At 42.3% G+C, this 21,078-nt stretch overlaps 1 protein-coding gene across 2 annotated transcripts in view; it reads left to right on the forward strand.

The window, feature by feature from the left end:
- The window catches only part of LOC309547130 (interleukin-1 receptor type 2-like), a 52,365-nt gene that overhangs the window by 15,747 nt on the left and 15,540 nt on the right, over positions 1-21,078 (forward strand). For both annotated transcript variants that reach the window (XM_082246918.1, XM_082246919.1), the window contains exons 5-8: positions 10,068-10,242; positions 13,632-13,694; positions 15,664-15,796; positions 16,034-16,179. In XM_082246918.1, coding sequence (XP_082103044.1) covers positions 10,068-10,242; positions 13,632-13,694; positions 15,664-15,796; positions 16,034-16,179 — 517 coding nt within the window. The remainder of the gene's footprint in view (positions 1-10,067; positions 10,243-13,631; positions 13,695-15,663; positions 15,797-16,033; positions 16,180-21,078) is intronic.

Genomic DNA, 21,078 nt, shown 5'->3' on the forward strand with positions numbered 1-21,078 from the left:
GTATAAAACAAATAAATCTGTGACCACAACTATATAGGAAGGACTATCAACAAACTTTATTCGTTGATCTTTTGTTAATAATGTTAAAGGATAGCCAGTGATCAATCACTATTTTATTTATTTTATTATTATTACTATTTATTTACATTTTTTATTATTTAAATATACGTTTATATATTCCTGATGTTTGTAGTGAGTGCTTTTCACTTTCACACTTAAAACTACCGACCCTATATCGGACAGTGGCCAGACCGTCAGCACTAATGTCTCCTCTCCTACGCATTTTCATCCAATAGGACGTTCTAGGGGTTCTAGTCAGATGTCAAACTAGTTTATATAGCCTCTCAAAACTGCTCAAATCACTGCTCACATCATTTTCACTTTTACAGGTCACTTCCTGTCTGCAGTTTTTCTAAGGAGACACAATGATTTGAGCAGTTTTGAGAGGCTATATAAACTAGTTTAGTTGTAGTTTAGTTGACACTAGAGAACCCCTTGATAACGTCCTATTGGATGAAACGCATCGGGGAGGAGACACTAGTGCTGACGTCAGGCCACTGTCCGATACAGGGTCGAAAGTGGCACCCATTGTCATATGGTTTTATGATATATTTTATTTTGGCTTTTAACATACACGTCCAATAAATACTACACTATGGAGACTTCAGCTAGCTCCTGGTGAGCTTTATTTACCACAGCCGCATCTGGATGGTGCGAGTTGCTGAACAGCCTTCCCCACAACAGATGGCAGATCTACACTGAGTGAATGTTTGCTGCTGTAACAGCAGCCAGCTTTTCTGGTGAGTGTCCATTTCACAGGGGTGTGGTGGATGATTCTGGAGCACTGTACTGGATCACTTTTTCACTTTTCAAGTCACCACCAAATTTGTGTGCACATCTGTGCACTGAACTTTGTGCTTTCAACAATATGTTTATATTGCTGATCCTATCATGGGACTGTGCATTTAAATCTATATTTTTACTATATATATATATTTTTTTTTTTGTTGATTTTAATTCAAGATTGGACTTTTATATATATATTTTTTCCACTTTAGCACTTTTTTGGATTTTATTTTAATGTGCTGTCTATTTAGACACATTACCTCCCTCTTCTAGGATATCAGGGGAGCAGGGCTCTGCAAAGAAGGTATTTAGCATTATAGTTTTAAGAAAATACACACTCTGTACTGAATGGGGACCTAAAACAGAGAGAATCAAAGTAATTAATACATGTGACTTTACAACTACTTTAATGTTAAATAGGCCAAATAGAAAGGGTGAATCTCTTTACAGGGACAAAGACTGCAATAAAAATGTGACTGTGTTCTAAACTTTTTTTTGTCCAAAACTAGGAAAAAAGTTTTGCCTTTAGTTATACTATAAAAATAAAAAAGTTTACCTACCAGACCTAATCTATTATCGCAATTGAGACCTCCTATTCTTTTTTTTTAGAAGAGAAGTATGTTTTTAAAAAAAATAAATAAACATTATACTTACCTAGGTTAATGCAGCTTCGATCCAATGCTGAATCTGTCCCCCACAGGCTCTGCAGTGAGAACTGAGCAATCAAACACCGCTGAATGAGTAGTTCTCCCCCTCCGCTCTAAGAAGAGAGTCATGATTGTCAGTCACCCGCTCTCCACTCTGCCCCTCCAGTGCTCACTGGAGCACTGGGCTGGGAAGGGAGCGAGCGTCTGGCTCAGTCTCTCAGCGGCTCACTGAGAGGCTGAACCAGCTGCTGATCCAGGCATGTGGGTGGATCCCAACTGTAAAGCCGCCATCTTTCCCCTGCCTGGACCAGCTGAGTGACATCAGCCAGCAGCAGGCTTTCGGGATGTCGGCTGAAAACGGGTCACTGGAGTGCAGAACGAACCGCACTCCTGTGATCCATAGGAGAAGTATAACAAAAAAAGCTTCGGCCTTACTTCTCATTCTTAACATCTTTAGATAGTCCTTTTTTCAAGCTATATTATGCAAATTATGACAATCAAAAAAATGTATGTTTTAATATGTAAGAACACAGGAATAATATATGTAGCAGGATTTCCAGGCATTGAGCCTGATATGGGTCTGCCATTGTTACCGGCAACACCTTCAGCCCGTTTAAGCTGAATGCCCTGCTGTTAGGCAGCCAAGGCCCACTATACTTTTGCCTAGCACCTACCTTGTAGGGTGCTACATATAAATATGAACAAACTTCTAAAAGTTATTGACATTTTTCTTAGAGGATAGTTGCTTATGTTTAGAAATGAAAGCTTGTATGGTGGGGCACCATTTTTCTCATATAGAAAGTTTAGTATGGGAATAACTTTTTTCTATGGTAAGGGAAAGAGCTACTTAAATGTTCTAGACCAGGCTGCTAAAATTAGGCCATACCATTTTTTTAAACTTTTTTTTTTTAAACTTTTTTTTTAGGTCCTAATAATGTTCCCCATGGATGTTGGCCAATAGTTGTTAAACAGTGTGTGAGAAACTCTCTTCCATATTTCTTAAAGTAATCTTATCATTAGAAATCAAGACAAGGATGTTGGCATGCTCAAGAAATCCCCCTTTTTTCCTATAATTAGAAAAGTACAGGGCTGTTAGTGTTGGCTTGCATGTTGCCTACCTATGTTTTCTGCCAACACTTTTTAAGCCAAAGACCCAAAAGCATGCATTCTCCCTCCTCTGGTTGTTTTTTAGGGCTGTTATTCTACAGTTCCTGTAACCTTCTCAGTGGGCTAGCTCATGTATAGGGACAGAACTTCCCATGCAGACAAATGCCAGGTTAGGAGCAAGAAACGGTCAAATATATTGATTATACAAATGAAAGATATACTGGCCATGTGGTCATTATGCTCATCTCTACACTTTAGGTTAAACTCATAAAGCTGTGCACAAGCCCAGGGCACTTGGCTGTTATTTTCAGACATGTTAATATTAGTTGAATCCAATGAGATTTGAAAATAAGTAATCTTATCTTGGTCTGTTGGTTTCATGACTCAAACTAAGGGTATTCGATGATAGAAGAACCATTGGACAGGCTGTAAATAAAATGTGAGATATACAGATAATGAAACTATTTGTGTTGCTGGATTTTGTAACTCAAGATTTAAAGTTTAAATATTTTATAGATCACCCCAACATGAAATGGAATGCAGCAGGCACGTCCCTAATCTTCCATATATCAAACAATGGATTCCTAGAACAAAAGGATAAATCTGGAATACATTTATTTCCAGTTATTTATCTCAATCTGTTCATCCCATGCCTTTTTTTACAATTGTGCTGGCTTGGCTTTGAACGCTATAATCCTTATTTAATAAAGAATTATAGATTATATTTCATAAGTGTGGTAACCTATAGCAATAAATCAGAATTCAGGCTTTTAAAGTCAAGCCATCACAAAATGAATTCTGTGTTTTCTACTGTAGGTTACTGGAATTAGCATTCATAGAAAAACAGATAAAAATCGGAAATTTTAATATCTAAATCTACACTACTAACTGGTAAATAGGGATAGGTGCCTTTTCTGTTATTTACTTGTATGCTTTTCCTGCCAGAGCAGATATGTGAGTGGCAGGGCAGACTGTAAGGAGCCGCTGAAGGGTGCTCAAGGCATTAGGAGCTGGTGGAAGAGGATAAAACTGTGTTAACTAACAGGGGATTTCATTTTATTTTATGTGTTTCCAACACCATTTTTGCTATATGACTTTTATTAGTGTATGGTATCAGTCCTGAGCTTAGACAGGATGTGCAATAGCCCTACAGCGTGACAATTAGTCAGACACGTCTGCTCTGACAAGAAGAGAAAACAAGTAAATATTACAAAAAAAAAAAAAGGTAATCTATGAGATAAGATTGCATTTTTATTAGTTTAATGGTGAGGAATAAAATTGCTACAGATGTATTACAGATTGGGCACTGTTTTGGTTTAAGGTCTTGTCAGTTGTTTAGAATTTTCTTCTTTTTTTAACTTTATTAAAATGTCACAAAATTATTCTTTATTAAATTCTGGGCCTCATCTCACTGTAGTGTTGTGGTGTGAACAGGGCGTATAGAAGGCCAGGACTGCTGATAGAAATCATGCGGCCCATACAGACTACCTGGCAGGGCCCCCCTCCACTGAAAATATCAAATGATATTTCTCTGTCGCTCATTGACAGGCGTAGTCCTCCTTGATTAATATCAACTCGGGTTATACTGCCCTCTACAGGAGTAGGACTAGACAGGAAAGAAAACGTTCTGGCCACACCCTAGGGGCAGTCCCAGAGGGTATATCCTCTCACTTCCTCCTACAGCAAATCAGTTTTTTTCTGTCTAGTTAGGAGTAAGGACCTAGATTCCTTGCTAGGATCTTTGGTCCTGGCAAGTGTTTCTGTGAGATCTTCAAGCAAGTACGCTGAAACTGGGCGACGGGCTGGATGTTGAGATCCAGTGGTCACCCCAGTTCAGCCTACGAGCGCGTGCAGGCCATAGCTCCGCGCTGGGTCGGCCGCGACATAGTCCCACTGGACGGGGACTGACCCTGCGAGTTAAACGTCTCGCCTGGACGCCAATGACCAACAGAGTCACGGCGTCCGTATTGGTCGACAGCCCCCCCACCCCGGTGGAGAGGGGTTCTGTCAGGAGTTGGCGCCCGCCTGGTTCCGGTATGGTGAGTAGAATGTTCCCCCTCTCCCCCTCTCGGGTTTGTTGGTGGACGCGGGCCCCTCTCTGGGATGGTCGGACACTCGGTTTTCTGGGTCTCCCCTCTATCCTATAACAGGTCACAGATCCCCCAATTTGAGTGTGATTTTTGTGAATAGAAACCAGGAGGCTTGGTTTGGGAGCTGACTATCTAAAAGTCACTATATGACTGTAAGGGTGACTGAAGTCAGTGGCAGACTACTAAGAGGCATTACTATTGAGGTATAGAGGTATCCTACCTGTCTAGTGTGTACACAGGCCGATGCCTATGCCTGAGTTACTGCAGCCACAGATCGCCATCCCTCCAGAAAGCCGGTCACTTCCACAGGCCACACAGCCTCCCGCAGGCCGAGGACACCTCCCGCAGGCCGAGGCACTTCCGCAGGCCGCACAGGCCGAATGCACACATCCCGCAGGCCGCTGCTAGCTTGCAAGCCGCCGCTATCCTACACAGGCCGCCGCCATTTTCCTGCAGATCGCACGAGGCCGCCATATTGGCGTAGCCTCGTGTCTCCAGCATGGGGGCGGCCATGTTTGAGGTGACCAAACACCTCGTGGAGTAATTGGGAGGCGCCGGAAGGCGTGTAAAGGGGCGGAGCCGCCTCCTTGGCCCAGGGAAAGCAAGCCAAAGACTTCCTGTCTGTAACAGACAGTGCTGGAAGCAGTTTGATAAGAAACTTCTGTGCATCAGGTGAGCCTTGGGGTCTCTCTCTCTCTCTCTCTCTCTTTCTGAGGGGTCCAAGCAGGTAGACTGAGGGGCGCTACTGCGCTGGGGGACTAAGTTAAAAAAAAAAAAATGTTTTTTTTTTTGCAATTAATTTTTTTGTGTTTGCTGGCAAGTGTCTTGTTACATGAACCCTGCCACTCATGTATCCCCACCTGATCCCCTCGGGGTGGCCGCAGGACCCTCCAGTATCCCACTTGTGATGATGCATTATCAGCAGTTTTGGAGTCTTTGGTATCCCGGGTGGAGGTAGCCTATCAGGGACGGGGGTCAAGAAGAGCGACCCCCGCCTACCCCTATGTCTTCTGATACTTCAGATACGGATTCTGAGCTTGCCATTGCCGGGAAACCTTAAATCTTGAGGTTACACCGGCAGAGGTAGCTGAGACTCATATTTCTTTTTTGGTACTAGCAAGCCTACCAAAATGGTGAAGGGTTTCCCTTGCCCAAATAGGGGCTTCCGTAAACGAGCCCCTGCTATTTCCAAACGCATTGCTAGGCGCTATCATTTTGAGGAATCCCTCATTACAAAGATGGACGGTACCACCAATAGTGGACTCACCGATTTTCAGACTAAATAAAGCCACTGTTATCTCGTTGGATTGACAGAATGGGCCCCACCCATCTCTAGGGTGGGGGGACGTCTTCACCGGTTTCCGGATCCAGGGCTTTCCAGAATCCCGGATAAAGGGGTTCGCAAGGTCATATGGTCGGGATACAAGATCGAGTTTCGATCACTTCCACCGGTGCGATTCTTCCCTTCCAATATTCGACATCCCCGGGTCGCTTAAAAAGCTTTGCGAGGAACAGCTTGATGCAACAAGCAGTGGTAGTTCCCATTCCTTGGAGGAGTTCTAGTCGAACCTGTTCACAGTGCCCAGGAGAAAGGGCTAGGTGCGTCCAATTTTGGTCTTGGAAGAGATGGAGTCCATCCATACAGTGGTGGCCTCCCTGCTTCAGGGGGATTTCCTGGCGTCCATATACATTTAGGATGCCTATCTTCATATCCCCATCTTCGCAGGACATCAGCGTTTTCTTTGCTTTTCCCAAAGATCATCTCTGGTTCCCACCAGGAGACTGAACTATCTGGGCCTAATTTTGGATACATCCTTGGCAAGAGTGTTTCTCCAGGCGGAGAAACTCCACAAGATTCAGTCAATGATTCGGATGTTGCTGTCCGTCAACTGGCTGGGATTGATGGTCGCCTCCTTAGAGGCAGTACCGTTTGCCCAGTCTCATACCCGAATTCTCGAAAGAGGAGATTGTTCTCATATGGAATCGGAATCCCGATTCCCTGGACAATCGGATCCGATTGAGCGAGCAGACCAGGGAGGCTCTGGTCTGGTGGCTTCGGTCTCTGATGCTCAGCCAGGGGAAGAAATTTCTTCTGATAAATTCCAGGTTACCGATAAAGGTGTTGGAATTGAGAGCGATCAGACTTTGTCTGATTTACTGGACCGAGCAGCTCCAGGGCAGTCCGGTTCGGATCCAATCGGACTATGCCACGGTCATGACTTATGTCAATCACCAAGGGGCACCAAGAGTGCCCTGGCAGCCATAGAAATGGCCAACATTCTTTATTGGGGGAACAGTTGTTCTAGTTCTCTCCACGATATTTATCACGGGGGTGGACAGGCAGATTATTTCAGCCGTCAGATTCTGGATCAAGAGGAATAGTCTCTTCATCCAGAGGTATTTCACCAGCTGTCCCTTCATTGGGGCACCCCGGATATGGATCTGTTGGCAGGTTGGCTCAACAGGGCTCGCACCCGCGATCCTCTAGCGGACGCAGCAGACGCGCTGAGCGCCCCGTAGGGGCAGTATCAGCTACTGTATGTCTTCCCCCCTCTCAAGTTACTGCTGAGATTTCTCCACAGGATAGAGGTGGAGGGAACTCCAGTTATCCTGGTAATTCCGGGCTGGCCTCGTCAAGCCGGGTACGCCGACTTGGGCAGGCTAGTCGCAGACGCTCCTTGGAGACTTCTTCTCAGGGAGGATCTGTGGTCTCAAGGACCGATCTTCCATCGTGCTTTACAGTCGCTGGTTTTAACGGCCTGGCCATTGAGACCCAGGTACTGAAGGACAGGGGATTGTCAGCTTCAGTTATTCCTAATCTAATTAAAGCAAGGAAAGCGACTTCTAGCAAAGTCTATTATCGCACATGGAAGACTTATATTGCGTGGTGTGAATCGTTGGGATTTCCCCCACGTACCTATTCGGTGACCCGAATTTTGGCTTTTCTGCAAAAGGGGGTTGAGCAGAAACTATCCTTGAGCACTATCAAGGGTCAGGTTTCAGCATTAGCAATCTTCTTTCAGAAGCCGCTGGCTACTCATTCCTTGGTGCGGAATTTCATCCAGGGGGTGCGGCACTTAGCTCCGCCAGTGCGCGCGCCCTTACCGCCCTGGGATCTTAATTTGGTTTTGTCGGTTCTGCAGAAACCTCCCTTTGAAAATATCAGGGAGATCCTCTTGCTTACATTATCCCAGAAGGTGGCCTTCTTGGTGGCTATCACTTCTGCACGCATGGTGTCAGAACTGGCTGCATTATCATGCCATTCCCCATACCTTGTGGTTCATAGGGATAAGGTAGTTCTTCATCCGAAGCCATCCTTTCTTCCTAAGGTGGTTTCAGACTTTCATCTGAATGAAGATATTGTGCTACCTTCCTTGTGTCCTCAGCTCAATCATCCTCAGGAATATGCGTTGCATTCCTTGGATGTGGTTCGGGCAATCAGGGTATACCTGAAGGCTACGGAATCGTTCCGTGAAACGGATTCACTTTTTGTGATCACGGATGGCCCCAGAAAGGGGTTGCCTGCATCTGCCGCGACTATCTCCAAATGGATCAGACAGACGGTGGTACAGGCTTATTCGATTAAGGGTCGGAATCCTCCGTTCCCTGTTAAGGCGCACTCCACTCGAGCGCTCAGTACTTCCTGGGCCTACTGCCATCAGGCGTCAGTGGTCCAGGTGTGCAAGGCGGCTACCTGGTCGTCGGTTCATACCTTTACAAAATTTTATAAAGTTGATGTGATGGCATCGGCGGATGCCTCATTTGGCCGCAAGGTTTTGCAGGCCGCAATTTGAGGAGACCGGTGGTCTACCTCGAGGGTTTTTTTCCGTTGGAATTTCAGTTGAGTCTCATCGTGTGATTGATGAGCCTTTAAAACTTCTAGTTGGCACCGGTTGGGCCTTCTAGATTGGATTTTGATTTCCATTATCCCACCCCTCATTTGTGGCACTGCTTTGGGACGTCCCGAGTTGATATTAATCAAGGAGGACTACGTCTGTCAATGAGCGACAGAGAAAAATGGATTTTTGTAAAATCTTACCGTAAAATCCTTTTCTCTTAAGCTCATTGACAGACGTAGTACCCGCCCCTCTGTTTTTGAGTTGGGTTGGGTTAAATTCTCTAAACACTGCTTTGTGACATAACTGATTTGCTGTAGCAGGAAGTGAGAGGATATACCCTCTGGGACTGCCCCTAGGGTGTGGCCAGAACGTTTTCTTTCCTGTCTAGTCCTACTCCTGTAGAGGGCAGTATAACCCGAGTTGATATTAATCAAGGAGGACTACGTCTGTCAATGAGCTTAAGAGAAAAGGATTTTACGGTAAGATTTTACAAAAATCCATTTTTTTGCTCACATGCAATGGGCGTGATGCTATACTTTGCAGCCATTGAAGGAATTATACAATCAAGTGAATAGTGCTATGCAGGCAATACCAGCACCCCCACAGTAAGTGATCGGTACCAATCGCTGACTGTGTTCATTCAGGATGGTGTGCTCATTCAGGATGGTGAGCCCCCCGCTCACCAACCTGAAATAGCCCCCCCTGTGTGCCCTTAGCAGCTGCCGGCAGGAGAAGAGTGAAACCTGCAGCACTGCGGGGAAAGGGACACACAGGGGTCCCAGACAGCAGGGAGTGCAGATACTAGAACTAATCCCTCTGCAGTGAAGCTGGGGGAGAAAATAAAAGTAGAAGCCGGCAGCACTTCACAAGAGTCACCAATAGGGCAGTCTTGCCAGCCTTCCTGTGCTCGGCAGGTGCCTGGGGCCCCCCCCTTTTCAACTGACAAGGCCTGGGCCCAGTACAGGAGGGCTGGCTGTACTGCCTTATCAGGGGCCCTTTCTTTCTATGTGCCCTGGCGTTAAATCTGTGTTGATCTGCCAAAATCAACCCAGATGGTATAAATGAGCCCGAAATAAAAAATCTGTAATAAATCAGACCATACATCCTCTATACCTCCACTGTTTTTACAGTGTTATGCACAGAACAGTTCTCCAATTTCAAGAAGGTAAAGACATGTTTAAATAAAGTTAAGTAAAAAAAAAAATAATACTTTACATGTGCACATAGCTTCCAAGGCAAGTCTGAAGTTGAACGCTAGCTTCAGGAAACGTCCTATTTCCACATGAAAATGAGGTGGAAGCGTTTGGAACACCTCTCCTTTATTATTAACAGGTAAGTAAAAGAAGTTCTCAGGTCACCAGACTACCAACAAAGACCAATAAGGTGGATTTGTGCAGTGCAGCCCAGCCTAAAAGGAAAAAAGACCTGAGAAGTTACACTCTTGTCATCTCAAGGGTTAATTTTGTATGTACATTTTAGGCAATCAAAATGGATCCTCTTATTTCTTAGCATGTCTATTTTTTTTTCTTTTTGATTAGAATGGAGAAGCTATGTTGGATGAAAACTCCAGATTTCAGTATTTCGATGGTACTACGTATGCTTTATTAAACAATGTACATCATGACGATGCCGGGTATTATAAATGTCAGTTGGACTTCACTCATGAGAACAGAGACTTCTCAGTTTCCAGGATTATACAGCTGCAAATTATAGGTAATTTCTAGCTTCCTAGGACTTTTATTGCATTGAGGTTATGTTAGGTCATTTCTGTTCTGTTATTTCTGGTTACACAATATAATGAACTGGGATGTTGTATGCGGCCTGTGACTGAAAAGAATATACAGAGGAAAAAGAAGCACTCATTACGATGTGTCAGTAAAGCTGAAGTTTAATCTGCTTATATTTTGCCTTACTTTGTTCCTCCTTTCCTCCCTCATCAACATGCTAATAAACATATTAACTAAAATCCTTACCTTTTTTTGCATACCTTTTTTTGCACCCAGTGACATCATCACTAGGTTATTTTTTTTAGCACATATTCATCAAAATTTCAGAAAAATAAAATCCACTTCATTCTCTTGTTTGTCTTGCTTACGTTTAAGTACTTTGTGTGAACCGCGTCAAGGTTTCCTATTTGAAGCCTGTTTATCTATGCGTGCCTGTACATCTTCACAATTTATTTTATGGTCAAGCAAGCCAATCAAGAGAATGAAGCGAGGTAATTTTATTTGAATTTTGCTGAATACTTGAGGACCAGGGAAGGTCTAAAAGCCATGATCCTTGAAGTGTGGGGTATGTAGACCTTCCACCTTGGGGCAGCAAAGACTGTTGTTTTTATATTCATTAGTAAACCTCATCTTGAATATGCAGTTTAGTTTTGGGCACCAGTTCACAAAAAGGATATCGGGGAACTGGAGAAAGTGCAGAGAAGGGCAACCAAACTGATAAGAGGCATGGAGAAGCTCAGCTATGAGGAAAGATTCGAGGAACTGAATTTATTCTGTCTTGAGAAGAGGAGATTAAGGGGGGTTCTGATCAACAAATACATAAGGGGTCCATATAGTGAACTTGGTGTTAAGTTATTCACTTTAGGGTCATCACAGAGAACAAGGGGGCACTCTTTACATCTAGAGGAAAACAGATTTCATCTCCAAATACGGAAAGGTTTCTTCACAGTATGAGCTGTGAAAATTTGAAATAGACTCCCTCCAGAGGTGGTTCTGGCTAGCTCAGTAGATTGCTTTAAAAAGGCCTGGGTTATTTCCTAAATAAACATAACATAACTGGGTACTCACATTTATAAGTAAAGTTGATCTAGGGAATATCCGATTGTCTATTGGGGGATCAGGAAGGGATTTTTCCCCCGCTGTAGCAAATTGGATCATGCCTCGCTGGAGTTTTTTTTTTTTTTTTTTGCCACCTTCTGGATCAACTGTGGGTATAGGATTGTGTAAATGGGATTGTATGTTTTTTTTTTTTTTTTTCTTTTTTGTTTTTCATTGGTTGAAAAAGCTTACTGAAAACAGAAACCTGCAATAACATGCATATGTGAAGCCGAGCCTCCATGATTGAAAGAACAGAAATCCAATGAGGAAAGGGGTGGGCCAAGGACAGTAAGGCTGGGGTGGAAAGAGCTAGATATTGCTGGATGTCCTTTAGTTAGGAGAAAATGCTGGCTCTACATGAGTTGCTACATTTTCCAATGCACCCTGGGAGAACATCACGCTTTGCGGTGAAATCAGAATAATCATTGATGGGAGGTAAGGCTGGAATGCAGTTTTAAATGTTTGCACATACCGTACCTTTTCAATTCTTTATTTAGGATCAGTTTTAGGATTACACAATACAGCCATGAAATCTGTGCATACACAATGGGGAATCTGCTATTACAAGTAAAATGCAGTCACATAATTGGGGTGGGGTAAATACTATTTCCTAAAAAACATGAGAAAAGGTGAGTATGACCTGAAGACACACAAAGGGCTCTAATTAATTCCCGTACAACCCACTGTTCAGTTTTCTTTAAAAAGAGCAGAGGAATGGGAAAATTAGGAAGAAAAAGAAAGGGAAAGAAAATAATTACAGGAAAACATGTCCGCATGGTATTCACCTGGCTGACAGAGGAGTAGGAAGGAAAATAGTGGAGCGTAAACATACTGTAGGGCAAGAAGAGAAAAGAAAAAGGGAGAGATAAAGAAAAAAAAGAGAGGGGGGTGGATCAAGAGGCAGGAAGGCAGGATACAGGAAGGGAATGGGGTTCCCCTTGAGGATTTAGGAGAAGTAGCAAAGAAAGGTATTAAGGTGGAACTTCACTCTCCCAATCAACATTGATTATTTTTAATCCTCATGCTGCTAGCATTAATAAATAGATTGGAAAGTTTATCGTATTTACTTAATTTAAACCTTTTTTCACATTTCTTCAGTTGCTTCCTGGTTTCTTGCCTAGGAAAATAATGTCATACATCCCAGGAGTCTTCAGGAGGGGTGGAGAGGAGGAGGGTTTTCTCAGCTAAGCACACTCTCCTGCATGCATGCTTGAGCTAAGAGCAGATGGAATCCACTAAGTAAATTCTACATTAATCACCTGCCCTTATTCAAGATGGCCACAGGCAGAAATGCTAGGGGGTGTTTTTCTCAACAAAATACAATTGGAGACCTGGATGGATTGGGGGGGGGGGGGGCTGGGGGTTGCCTTGAATAGTAAAAATGAATTAAATTTAAATAGTGTTTTTGGCTTGTGGTGCTCAGATACAGTGAAATTCAACTTTAAGGCTCCCAACTAGAAAGGTTTTACCTTCTTCTGGGTGTGTAAAATCAGTCAAATAGAACCAAGTTTTCCTGTAAATTTCCTGTTTGTTTTGTGAAGAAAGGACAAAGTCCTCCATACACCTTATATCATGGACTTTGCGAAGCCAAAGGGGGCCATTAATTTTTTTTTCATAGGGATCCCGAATTTGGTCATGTTTAGGAGATGACAGAATACAGATCTCTTGTAAGTTTTAATGGGAATTGAGGAGTGATGCAATAGGAAAAATAACGAACAGTCTGATATGATAAAGTACGTGAATTTGGGAAGTCATTCTGACCTCAGTCTAGAAGGGTCTCAATAGTGGACAGGGCCAAAATATGTGTAAGGCTGAACCCTTGGTCTTATCTCTCCAGCAATTATCTGTGGAGTCAGGGAATTATTTATATGTGATGATCGTTGGTCTTCTGCACCACCTAGAAAGTTCCTTTAATTTGGTTTCTTAGATTTTTGCTCAAAGGCTTTTAGGGCGTAGTGTAGGATTCTACATTTTTGTTGTGGAGAGAAATTCAAATTCAAGTCTTGTTCCCATTTGCTTATCTCTTCAGCAATTATCTGTGGAGTCAGGAAATGATTTATATGTGATGATCGTTGGTCTTCTGCACCACCTAGAAAGTTCCTTTAATTTGGTTTCTTAGTTTTTTGCTCAAAGGCTTTTAGGGCGTAGTGTAGGATTCTACATTTTTGTTGTGGAGAGAAATTCAAATTCAAGTCTTGTTCCCATTTGCTTTGAATGCACATACAGTACCTTTAAACATGTTTTTTAACACCTCTAAATTTCTTTTGCTATATCCAGATCACAAGAGAAGACATCCTGTCATTGTTCAACCAAGTCGAAAGATTATAGCTGCTGCCATAGGTATGACTCATTTCTAATAATAATGGATTATAGAGACGGAGTTCAGGAAATATCTTTCATACTGACACGCAAGGGGAGTATGTAGGTCATAGAGGAACAAGTGAAAATCTTAATTATTGACTCATCAGGTGAATAAGCACCAGAATCTGCCTGATCTCTATTCCTTAGAATAAGAGTGACTAAGTTTTATCTATCATGATGTAAATACATTTGCAGTGGATTCTATAAAAGGATTCTGGGGAACTATTATTCTTAAAAGATAAGTTCACCTTTGGGAACATGTTGCATGTTCCACCTGTTTTTAGGGTGGAACATATAACACAATTCCCACTGTTGCAATGTCTCGTCGATCAATCGCCTGTAGTGACAGGGAGTCAGAGATCCTCTCCCCAATCATGCTGTCACAATTTAAAAAAAATGCAGCAGGGCAGGTAGAGCCCTGACGAGCCACTTTTTTTTTTTTTTAATTGTAACAGCAAAATCTGTGAGAAGATCCCCAGCTCAGTGTCACTACAGGCAGTGGATTCACTGCAGGCATTCACAGAGTTCTGTGAATGGGAGAACTACAAGTACCGACACCCTTTGCGGCTGATGGCTTGTAGCTCTCAATAAATTACTAGGGCGCTGTTGATCACTCTAGGTAGTTCATTGATGCTTCCTGTCTATGTGTATACCTGCTCATACAAGGTATGAGCAGACAGCTTACACAGTCCGCAGGAGTCCCACAATCTGCTCATCGCGGGTTCAATGTTTTGCAGGCTCTTAGTAAAAAAATAAATGCTCATTTTTTTTTTACATGCAAAAAGATATGCATTTATTATTTTTTAAATGGGGTTTATTTACTAAAACAGTGCAAAATCTGGTGCAGCTCTGCATTGAAACCAATCACCTTCCCGGTTTTATTGCAAAAGCCTAATTGAACAAGCTGAAGTTAGAAGCTGATTAGCTACCAGAGGTGGCTGGTGCAAAATATTTTGGAGGGGGCGCAAACTGAAAAATTAAAATGGTGAATGGTGAAATCACTGTTCGTGCTCCCCCCTCCAGGTCCGCACCAGAGGACACCTTGCCTTCCACGGGATGAGAAGCCGGAACCTGGAAGTGATGTGATCACAATTATTGATTCGCTAAAATCGAAAATGGGAGGGTTCTGCGCCCCCAAGGACAATCTGAAACATGCCAATTATAGAGCTCAGCTTTAAATCACATGCTTTTCAAAAGTTTACGGGCCTAATAGACACCCATTAGTCCAGCGCCTTGCACAGTGCACACACATATGAACGAAATAGTTTCATTCATGATAATATGGCTAACAGTTTTTAACATGTTAAGGTAGCTTTTTTCTTTGGCAAACTAACTTTGGGGGGGGGGGGGCAGTGGCGCCGCCCCTGCGCCCCTTATTGCCACTGTTGTCTACCATGCACAGCTGCAGCAGATTCTGAGTGTACCAGTTGTCGTAAATCTCCCCCATAGTTTATAACAGCCCTTTTAAAGATGAAGTAAACCCTCCTCTGACACTTCTACCTATAGGTAAGCCTATGATAAGGCTTACCTATAGGTACTGTAAATATCTCCTTAACATGCACCGTTTAGGAGATATTTACCTTACATGCAGCCAGTGACGTCACTGGCGCATGCGCTCTGAAGGAATGGCCGCTGGTGCCGTTCCTTCAGAGACCTGTGCCGTGACTGTCGGCTCCGGCGCGTGCGCGGGAGTAACGTCACCGCGGCTCCGGCCAATCAGATGGCCGGATGCCGCGATCCCGGAAGATGGGCGACTGGACATGTCGCCCGTCATACAGGTAAGCGGATGGCACGGCGGGGGCTCGTTCTAAGGTAAGTATTTCATAATCAGCTAGTATGCGGTGCATACTAGCTCATTATGTGTTTCTCTTACAGGTTGCAAAAAGAAGAAAAAATTTTTTTTAGGTTTACAACCTCTTTAAAGGTTTATTTTTTAATTCTCCCAAAGGTTCCAAGTTAGTCATTCCGTGCAAGGTGTTTACTGGTCCTGATGAAAGCGGTCTTATGGTGTGGTGGCTGGCAAATCACTCTTTTGTGGATGAATTCTCTGCAGATGGTCGTGTGGTACAAGGTACATTGCAGTAAGTATTTTGTACTATAACCGTAAATAGATTGGACACATTAGTTTTTGCACAAAATACCTTCAATACAAAAAGGCTTTATTGCACAATACATGTGTTTGTATGTGATTTTAAAATTTAACTTGCATGCCTCAATGTAAGGTGTAAATTAGCAAATCTATGTTCATGGGCTCAATGCCCTGCGGTAAAACATCTGTATGCTTCTGGCTAAACACGAATATCTCCTTTGCATTGCAGAAAGACTACTGATACCACTGGTCAGTACTTTGAGGTCCCACTCATCTTTGAGAACATTGAAGAAGAGGATTTCAGCACAGATTTTAGGTGCATAGCCAGCAATGATTATGGCCACGAAGTCCTACCGACACAAATAAGACAAGCAGGTAAAGTAAGGAATGTCATGTGTACATTGTATATATTATATTAGTGGTTGGTAGATATTCTGTATAGGTGTATACATTATTGCAGAAAATATTCTGTTTTAATCTAAGATCTTAATGTAAGATCTGCGTTAATTTTTTTAAATTTAATTTCTTGAGCATTTAAAATGATTACGGTAGGAAACTTTTTGTGAAAACCCTCCATACAATAAAAAGCAAGGTTAGTGTATGGCATGCATGAATAAGTTATAAAACATTGTAGAAGTCTGCAATATGTTCATGCTTTGAAACAAATAACATATTATTTAGTTCTGGGTTAAGGGCAATAGGTTAAATTAAAATCTTACTTCCATGTGAAGATCAATTAACTTTAATTTTCTTGCAACTTGCTGCCCGCTAGAATTAGGTTCACTACTGATTTTAATGTGGAACCTGCCAATACCCAGACATGGAGTAACAGTGTGTAGCAAAGTGTGGAGTTTTGCCACAAAATTTAAAGTGGTTATAAAGGCAAACTTTTTTTTTTTTACCCTAAAACATTCCCTGCATTAAGTTAACCACTTAAGCCCCGGAGGATTTTCCTGCTCAAAGACCAGGGCCTAGTTTGCGATTCGGTACTGCGTGACTTTAATAGACAATTGCGCGGTCGTGCGGCGCCGTACCCAAATGAAATTGACGTCCTTTTTTTCCCACAAACAGAGCTTTCTTTTGGTGGTATTTGATCACCTGTGCGATTTTTACTTTTTGCGCTATAAACAAAAAAAGAGCGACAATTTTGAAAAAATAACAATATTTTTCACATTTTTTTATATGAAATTCCATATGAAATTCCCCCAAAAAAATGTAAAAATCTAAATTTTTTAACATTTTAGGCCAATTTGTTTTCTGCTACATATGTTTGGTAAAAAAAATCGCAATAAGCGTATTTTGATTGGTTTGCGCAAATGTGCACTGTTACTGTAAAAATGACACTGGCAGGGAAGGGGTTAACTTTATTGGTGATCAGTGGGTTAAATGTATCCCTAGGGGCATGATTCTAACCGTTGGGGGGGCGTGGCTTGTGATGTAACCATAGAGACATGGGATCTTACATAGCAGGATTGTGTGATCTCTGCAGTTACATCAGGGAGAATGACAGGCGGCTTTGTTTACATCAGGCGCCTGCCTTTCTCCCTCTCCAGCGGGAGATCGCGAGTGACCGGCGGACATCGGAGCCGCCGGTCACTCGCGCGGGGATGTTAGTGAACGAGTGTTGACGGGAGCGCGCCTCCGGCGGCGTGCGCTCGCCCCCTAGAGGCTCGTAGGCGAGTGACTTAGCCCTACGTTGGTTTGCCTGTAGGGGGCTGACTGCCGCAGTAAATAGTCGTGCGGCGGTCGGCAAGCGGTTAAAAAACATTCCCATATCTCTGCTTCCTCCTGTTCTAACTACTTATCTGACACCACTCTTTATCTAGCACTATCCCCTCCGGCAGCCCTACTCTCCTCTCATCCTGCATTCACAGGCTTTACTGTGAGAAGAGGTAGCCATTGGCTCCTGCTACTGTCAGTCAAATCCTGTGAGAAGGGAGCTTGAAGGAGCATCCTGTGTGTGCTGATTAACAAACATGGCCCAGCTTGGAAGCACGGCCATACGAGTGCCCCCATAGCACACAGCTTGCTATGGGGCCACTCAGAAAAGAGGAGGAACAGATAGTGTTGGCAGGGGACCCCAGAAGAAGAGGTAATGCCATTACACAGAGCACGTAAGTATAAACCTTTGTTTTATCTCAGTTATAAAATATGACTTTAGTATCATTTAAAGCGGTATTTAACCCAAAACCAGATTACCAATCCCTAAAAGTGGCATCTGTATTTATTTTTTAGGGCCTTTTCTCACTTGTTCTCATCTAGTGATCCAGCCAGTAACGCATTTCCCGTTTTAGCGTTTCTCCACTTCACTGCAGAAGCAATGGAGCCACCATTTGAACGCAGCATTGTCAGATTAGACAGAGGGTAGTGTTAGATGCACTAGCAGATTTAGATTGACTTGACAAATTATTGCCAAATGCAAGCTTAACACTGTTACAATAACAGTTTTTTGTTTCATTTTGGGATTAAGGTTTTACGTTTTACATAAATGAATAAAAGCTGGCCATTGTAAGCACCCTTGACAGTGGTAATTGGTTTTTCTCAACCCTTACACTTTCTCTCTTTTGCTAGTCAGATTGGTCTGTTAAAGGTAGTTGAATAAAAAGATCAGACTTATTGGTTGGATCAAAAGGAGAAAATAAAGGGGAAAAAAAGCCTAAAAAAAAGAAAACTAACACAGCCACTATAGCTAAGGATTGGTAAGCTGAAATATATTATGCTTTTGGGTTTAACACTGCTTTAATAATGTAAGTTTATATTGGGGGCTATATTTATCAATGTCCGCTCTTAATTAATTTTATATTTTCATCATCAGGCTTCATCAGCCTTTATGAAAACAAGTTCATGCGAGGCCTAAAATATGAACAATAAATCTGTCTAGCTTTTGTTTTTTAGCCAACTGATTTTAGTCTGGAAGTTTGGTTCCTTTTTTTCAATAGAAAGATGACTTGATGGCAGTAAGGAATTAGTATAGAAATTTAACTTGCTGGTATGATGTATGAATGCATTGTTACACAATAAACCACATTAGGCAAATGTTTACTTATATGACATATCACAAATTAGAACTGTAATCTAAAAAGTAAATAGTGGGCAACATATGGCCAATGAAATACAATCTGATGTTTAAGAATTTAATATACTGCAACATGACTACCAATTTTTTGATTGGCACATGTTTATTTTGCGTGTATCTTGATATTTCAGGGTCTGAATTCAAATCTCTTTTTTAATGCACAGGAATAAATTAACTCCGTCGCGCCGATAGTACGCATATATGAGGGGCCACTGGACTGGGAGCATACCGTACAGTGCACTCCCAGCACAGAGACTAGGGTCTCATCAACAGCTTTGGCTCCCATACTAGCGATCAGTGGCCGAAACTCCTTGTTCCGGGTCACCTGATCACTGTGATAGCCTCTGGTTGGTTATCAGAGTGATCAGTCACTGTGAAGCCCACCCATGTGTTACTCTCCCTGTGAATGGAGGGGAGAGATACATTGTATCTTTCTCCTTACAGAGAGAAAAGAAAACAATATGTTAAAAAAAAAGTAAAATAAATAAAAAATAGCTAGATCAAGGTTTGATCTAGGTCAGTGTCAGGGTTAGTGTTTGGGTCAGGTATAGGTTAAAAGTCAAAGGTAATGGTCAGCATATTTTGGGCAAGATTTTAAAGTTTAGAAACAGAGAAGAAGCTCCCCCATGGGACTTTCAAGGCAGCAAACAGTAGAGAGGTATAAAAAGTCAAAAAAGTTTATTAAGTACAAAACATAAAAAGTGATAAAAATCACAGTACAATTAAGAACAATGAGTAAGTCACACAATATATGCAATGCTAGTAACATCCACTTAGAGGCTGGAACCTAACTGGATCTCAAAGTGAGGAGACCCACGAGAATAGAGGGTTCACAGCAAATCCCAACATGTTTCGGGAATATAGCATTCCTTCTTCACTGGGGAGTGGGATGAAAGCACAATACTTTAATATTGTATGGTAATGCTCAATGGTAAGTGGCATACACCTGAGTAAAACGTGCCCCTTGGCATACAAAACTTCCCAAGGCCATCCAGAAAACTGTAGGGAATGAGTTGTAGACCCGGGTGCAAATCCGAGGGCCACACATAGGGGCCCTGAAAGAAAGAAAGAACAAGAAAAATCTTGATCTGAAAGATCAAGAAGGCACAGGACCATTCATTCAGTCAGGTGAACCATTGTACCTCCTTTCTGGCATAGTTACTAACTGAATGAATGGTTCCCGCGCCTTCTTGATCTTTGCTAGCTCCCATGTGTGGCCCTCGGATTTATACCTGGCTATCACTCACTCCCTACAGTTCATCATACGCCCAAGTTTTCTGGATGACCTTGGAAAGTTTTGTATGCGAAGGGGCACGTTTTACTCAGGTGTATGCCACTTACCATTGAGCATTACCATACAATATTAAAGTATCGTGCTTTCATCCCACTCCCCAGTGAAGAAGCAATGCTATATTCCGAAACATGTTGGGATTTGTTGTGAACCCTCTATTCTCGTGGGTCTCCTCATTGAGATCCAGTTGGGTTCCGACCTCTAAGTGGATGTTTCTAGCATTGCATATATTGTGTGACTTACTTATTGTTCTCGACTGTACTGTGATGTTTATCACTTATGTTTTGTACTTAATCAACTTTTTTGACTTTTTATACCTCTCTACTGTGTGCTGTCTTGAAAGTCCCATGGGGGAGCTTCTTCTCTGTTTCTAAACTTTATTAGGGATGTGGCAGGGAGTCTTGGACACTGAGCTTGCAGCTTTTCTCCTTTCTAGATTTTAAAGTGAACAACTTCTACACACTGGTGTTCCTTTTGGTATGAATACCTACACTACAGGTTATATTAATACAATATACCCAAATATACAGTGACATTCATAAATATGATCAAACAGAAATGGTGTGACCCCCTTACGTGGACTTATCTAACATAAATGTGTCAGGACAGTTTATGGAAACCAGTCCAAACAAAAACTTCAACATGCATATTTTAACTCTTCTCTTGACTTCATGCAAAAATGTGAAAAGCAGTCCAAAAACATGCATTCTTATTTTGTGCAAACAATTCTTAAACGATAATGTTCACCTCCATCAATAGACTTATATACTAATAGGTCATTGCGCATTTGCCCTTTAAGTTGGGATCAACTTCAGTAATGGCTGCAGGTTCTCAAATAGAGAGACTGTCAAAGATGACAACTCCACTACTCTCAATTGGGATATGTGGTAATCAAAAGAACACAGAA

This window comes from Pelophylax lessonae, assembly GCF_965119305.1.
Source record: "Pelophylax lessonae genome assembly, chromosome: 2".
In the NCBI taxonomy this organism is placed as follows: Eukaryota; Metazoa; Chordata; class Amphibia; order Anura; family Ranidae; genus Pelophylax; species Pelophylax lessonae.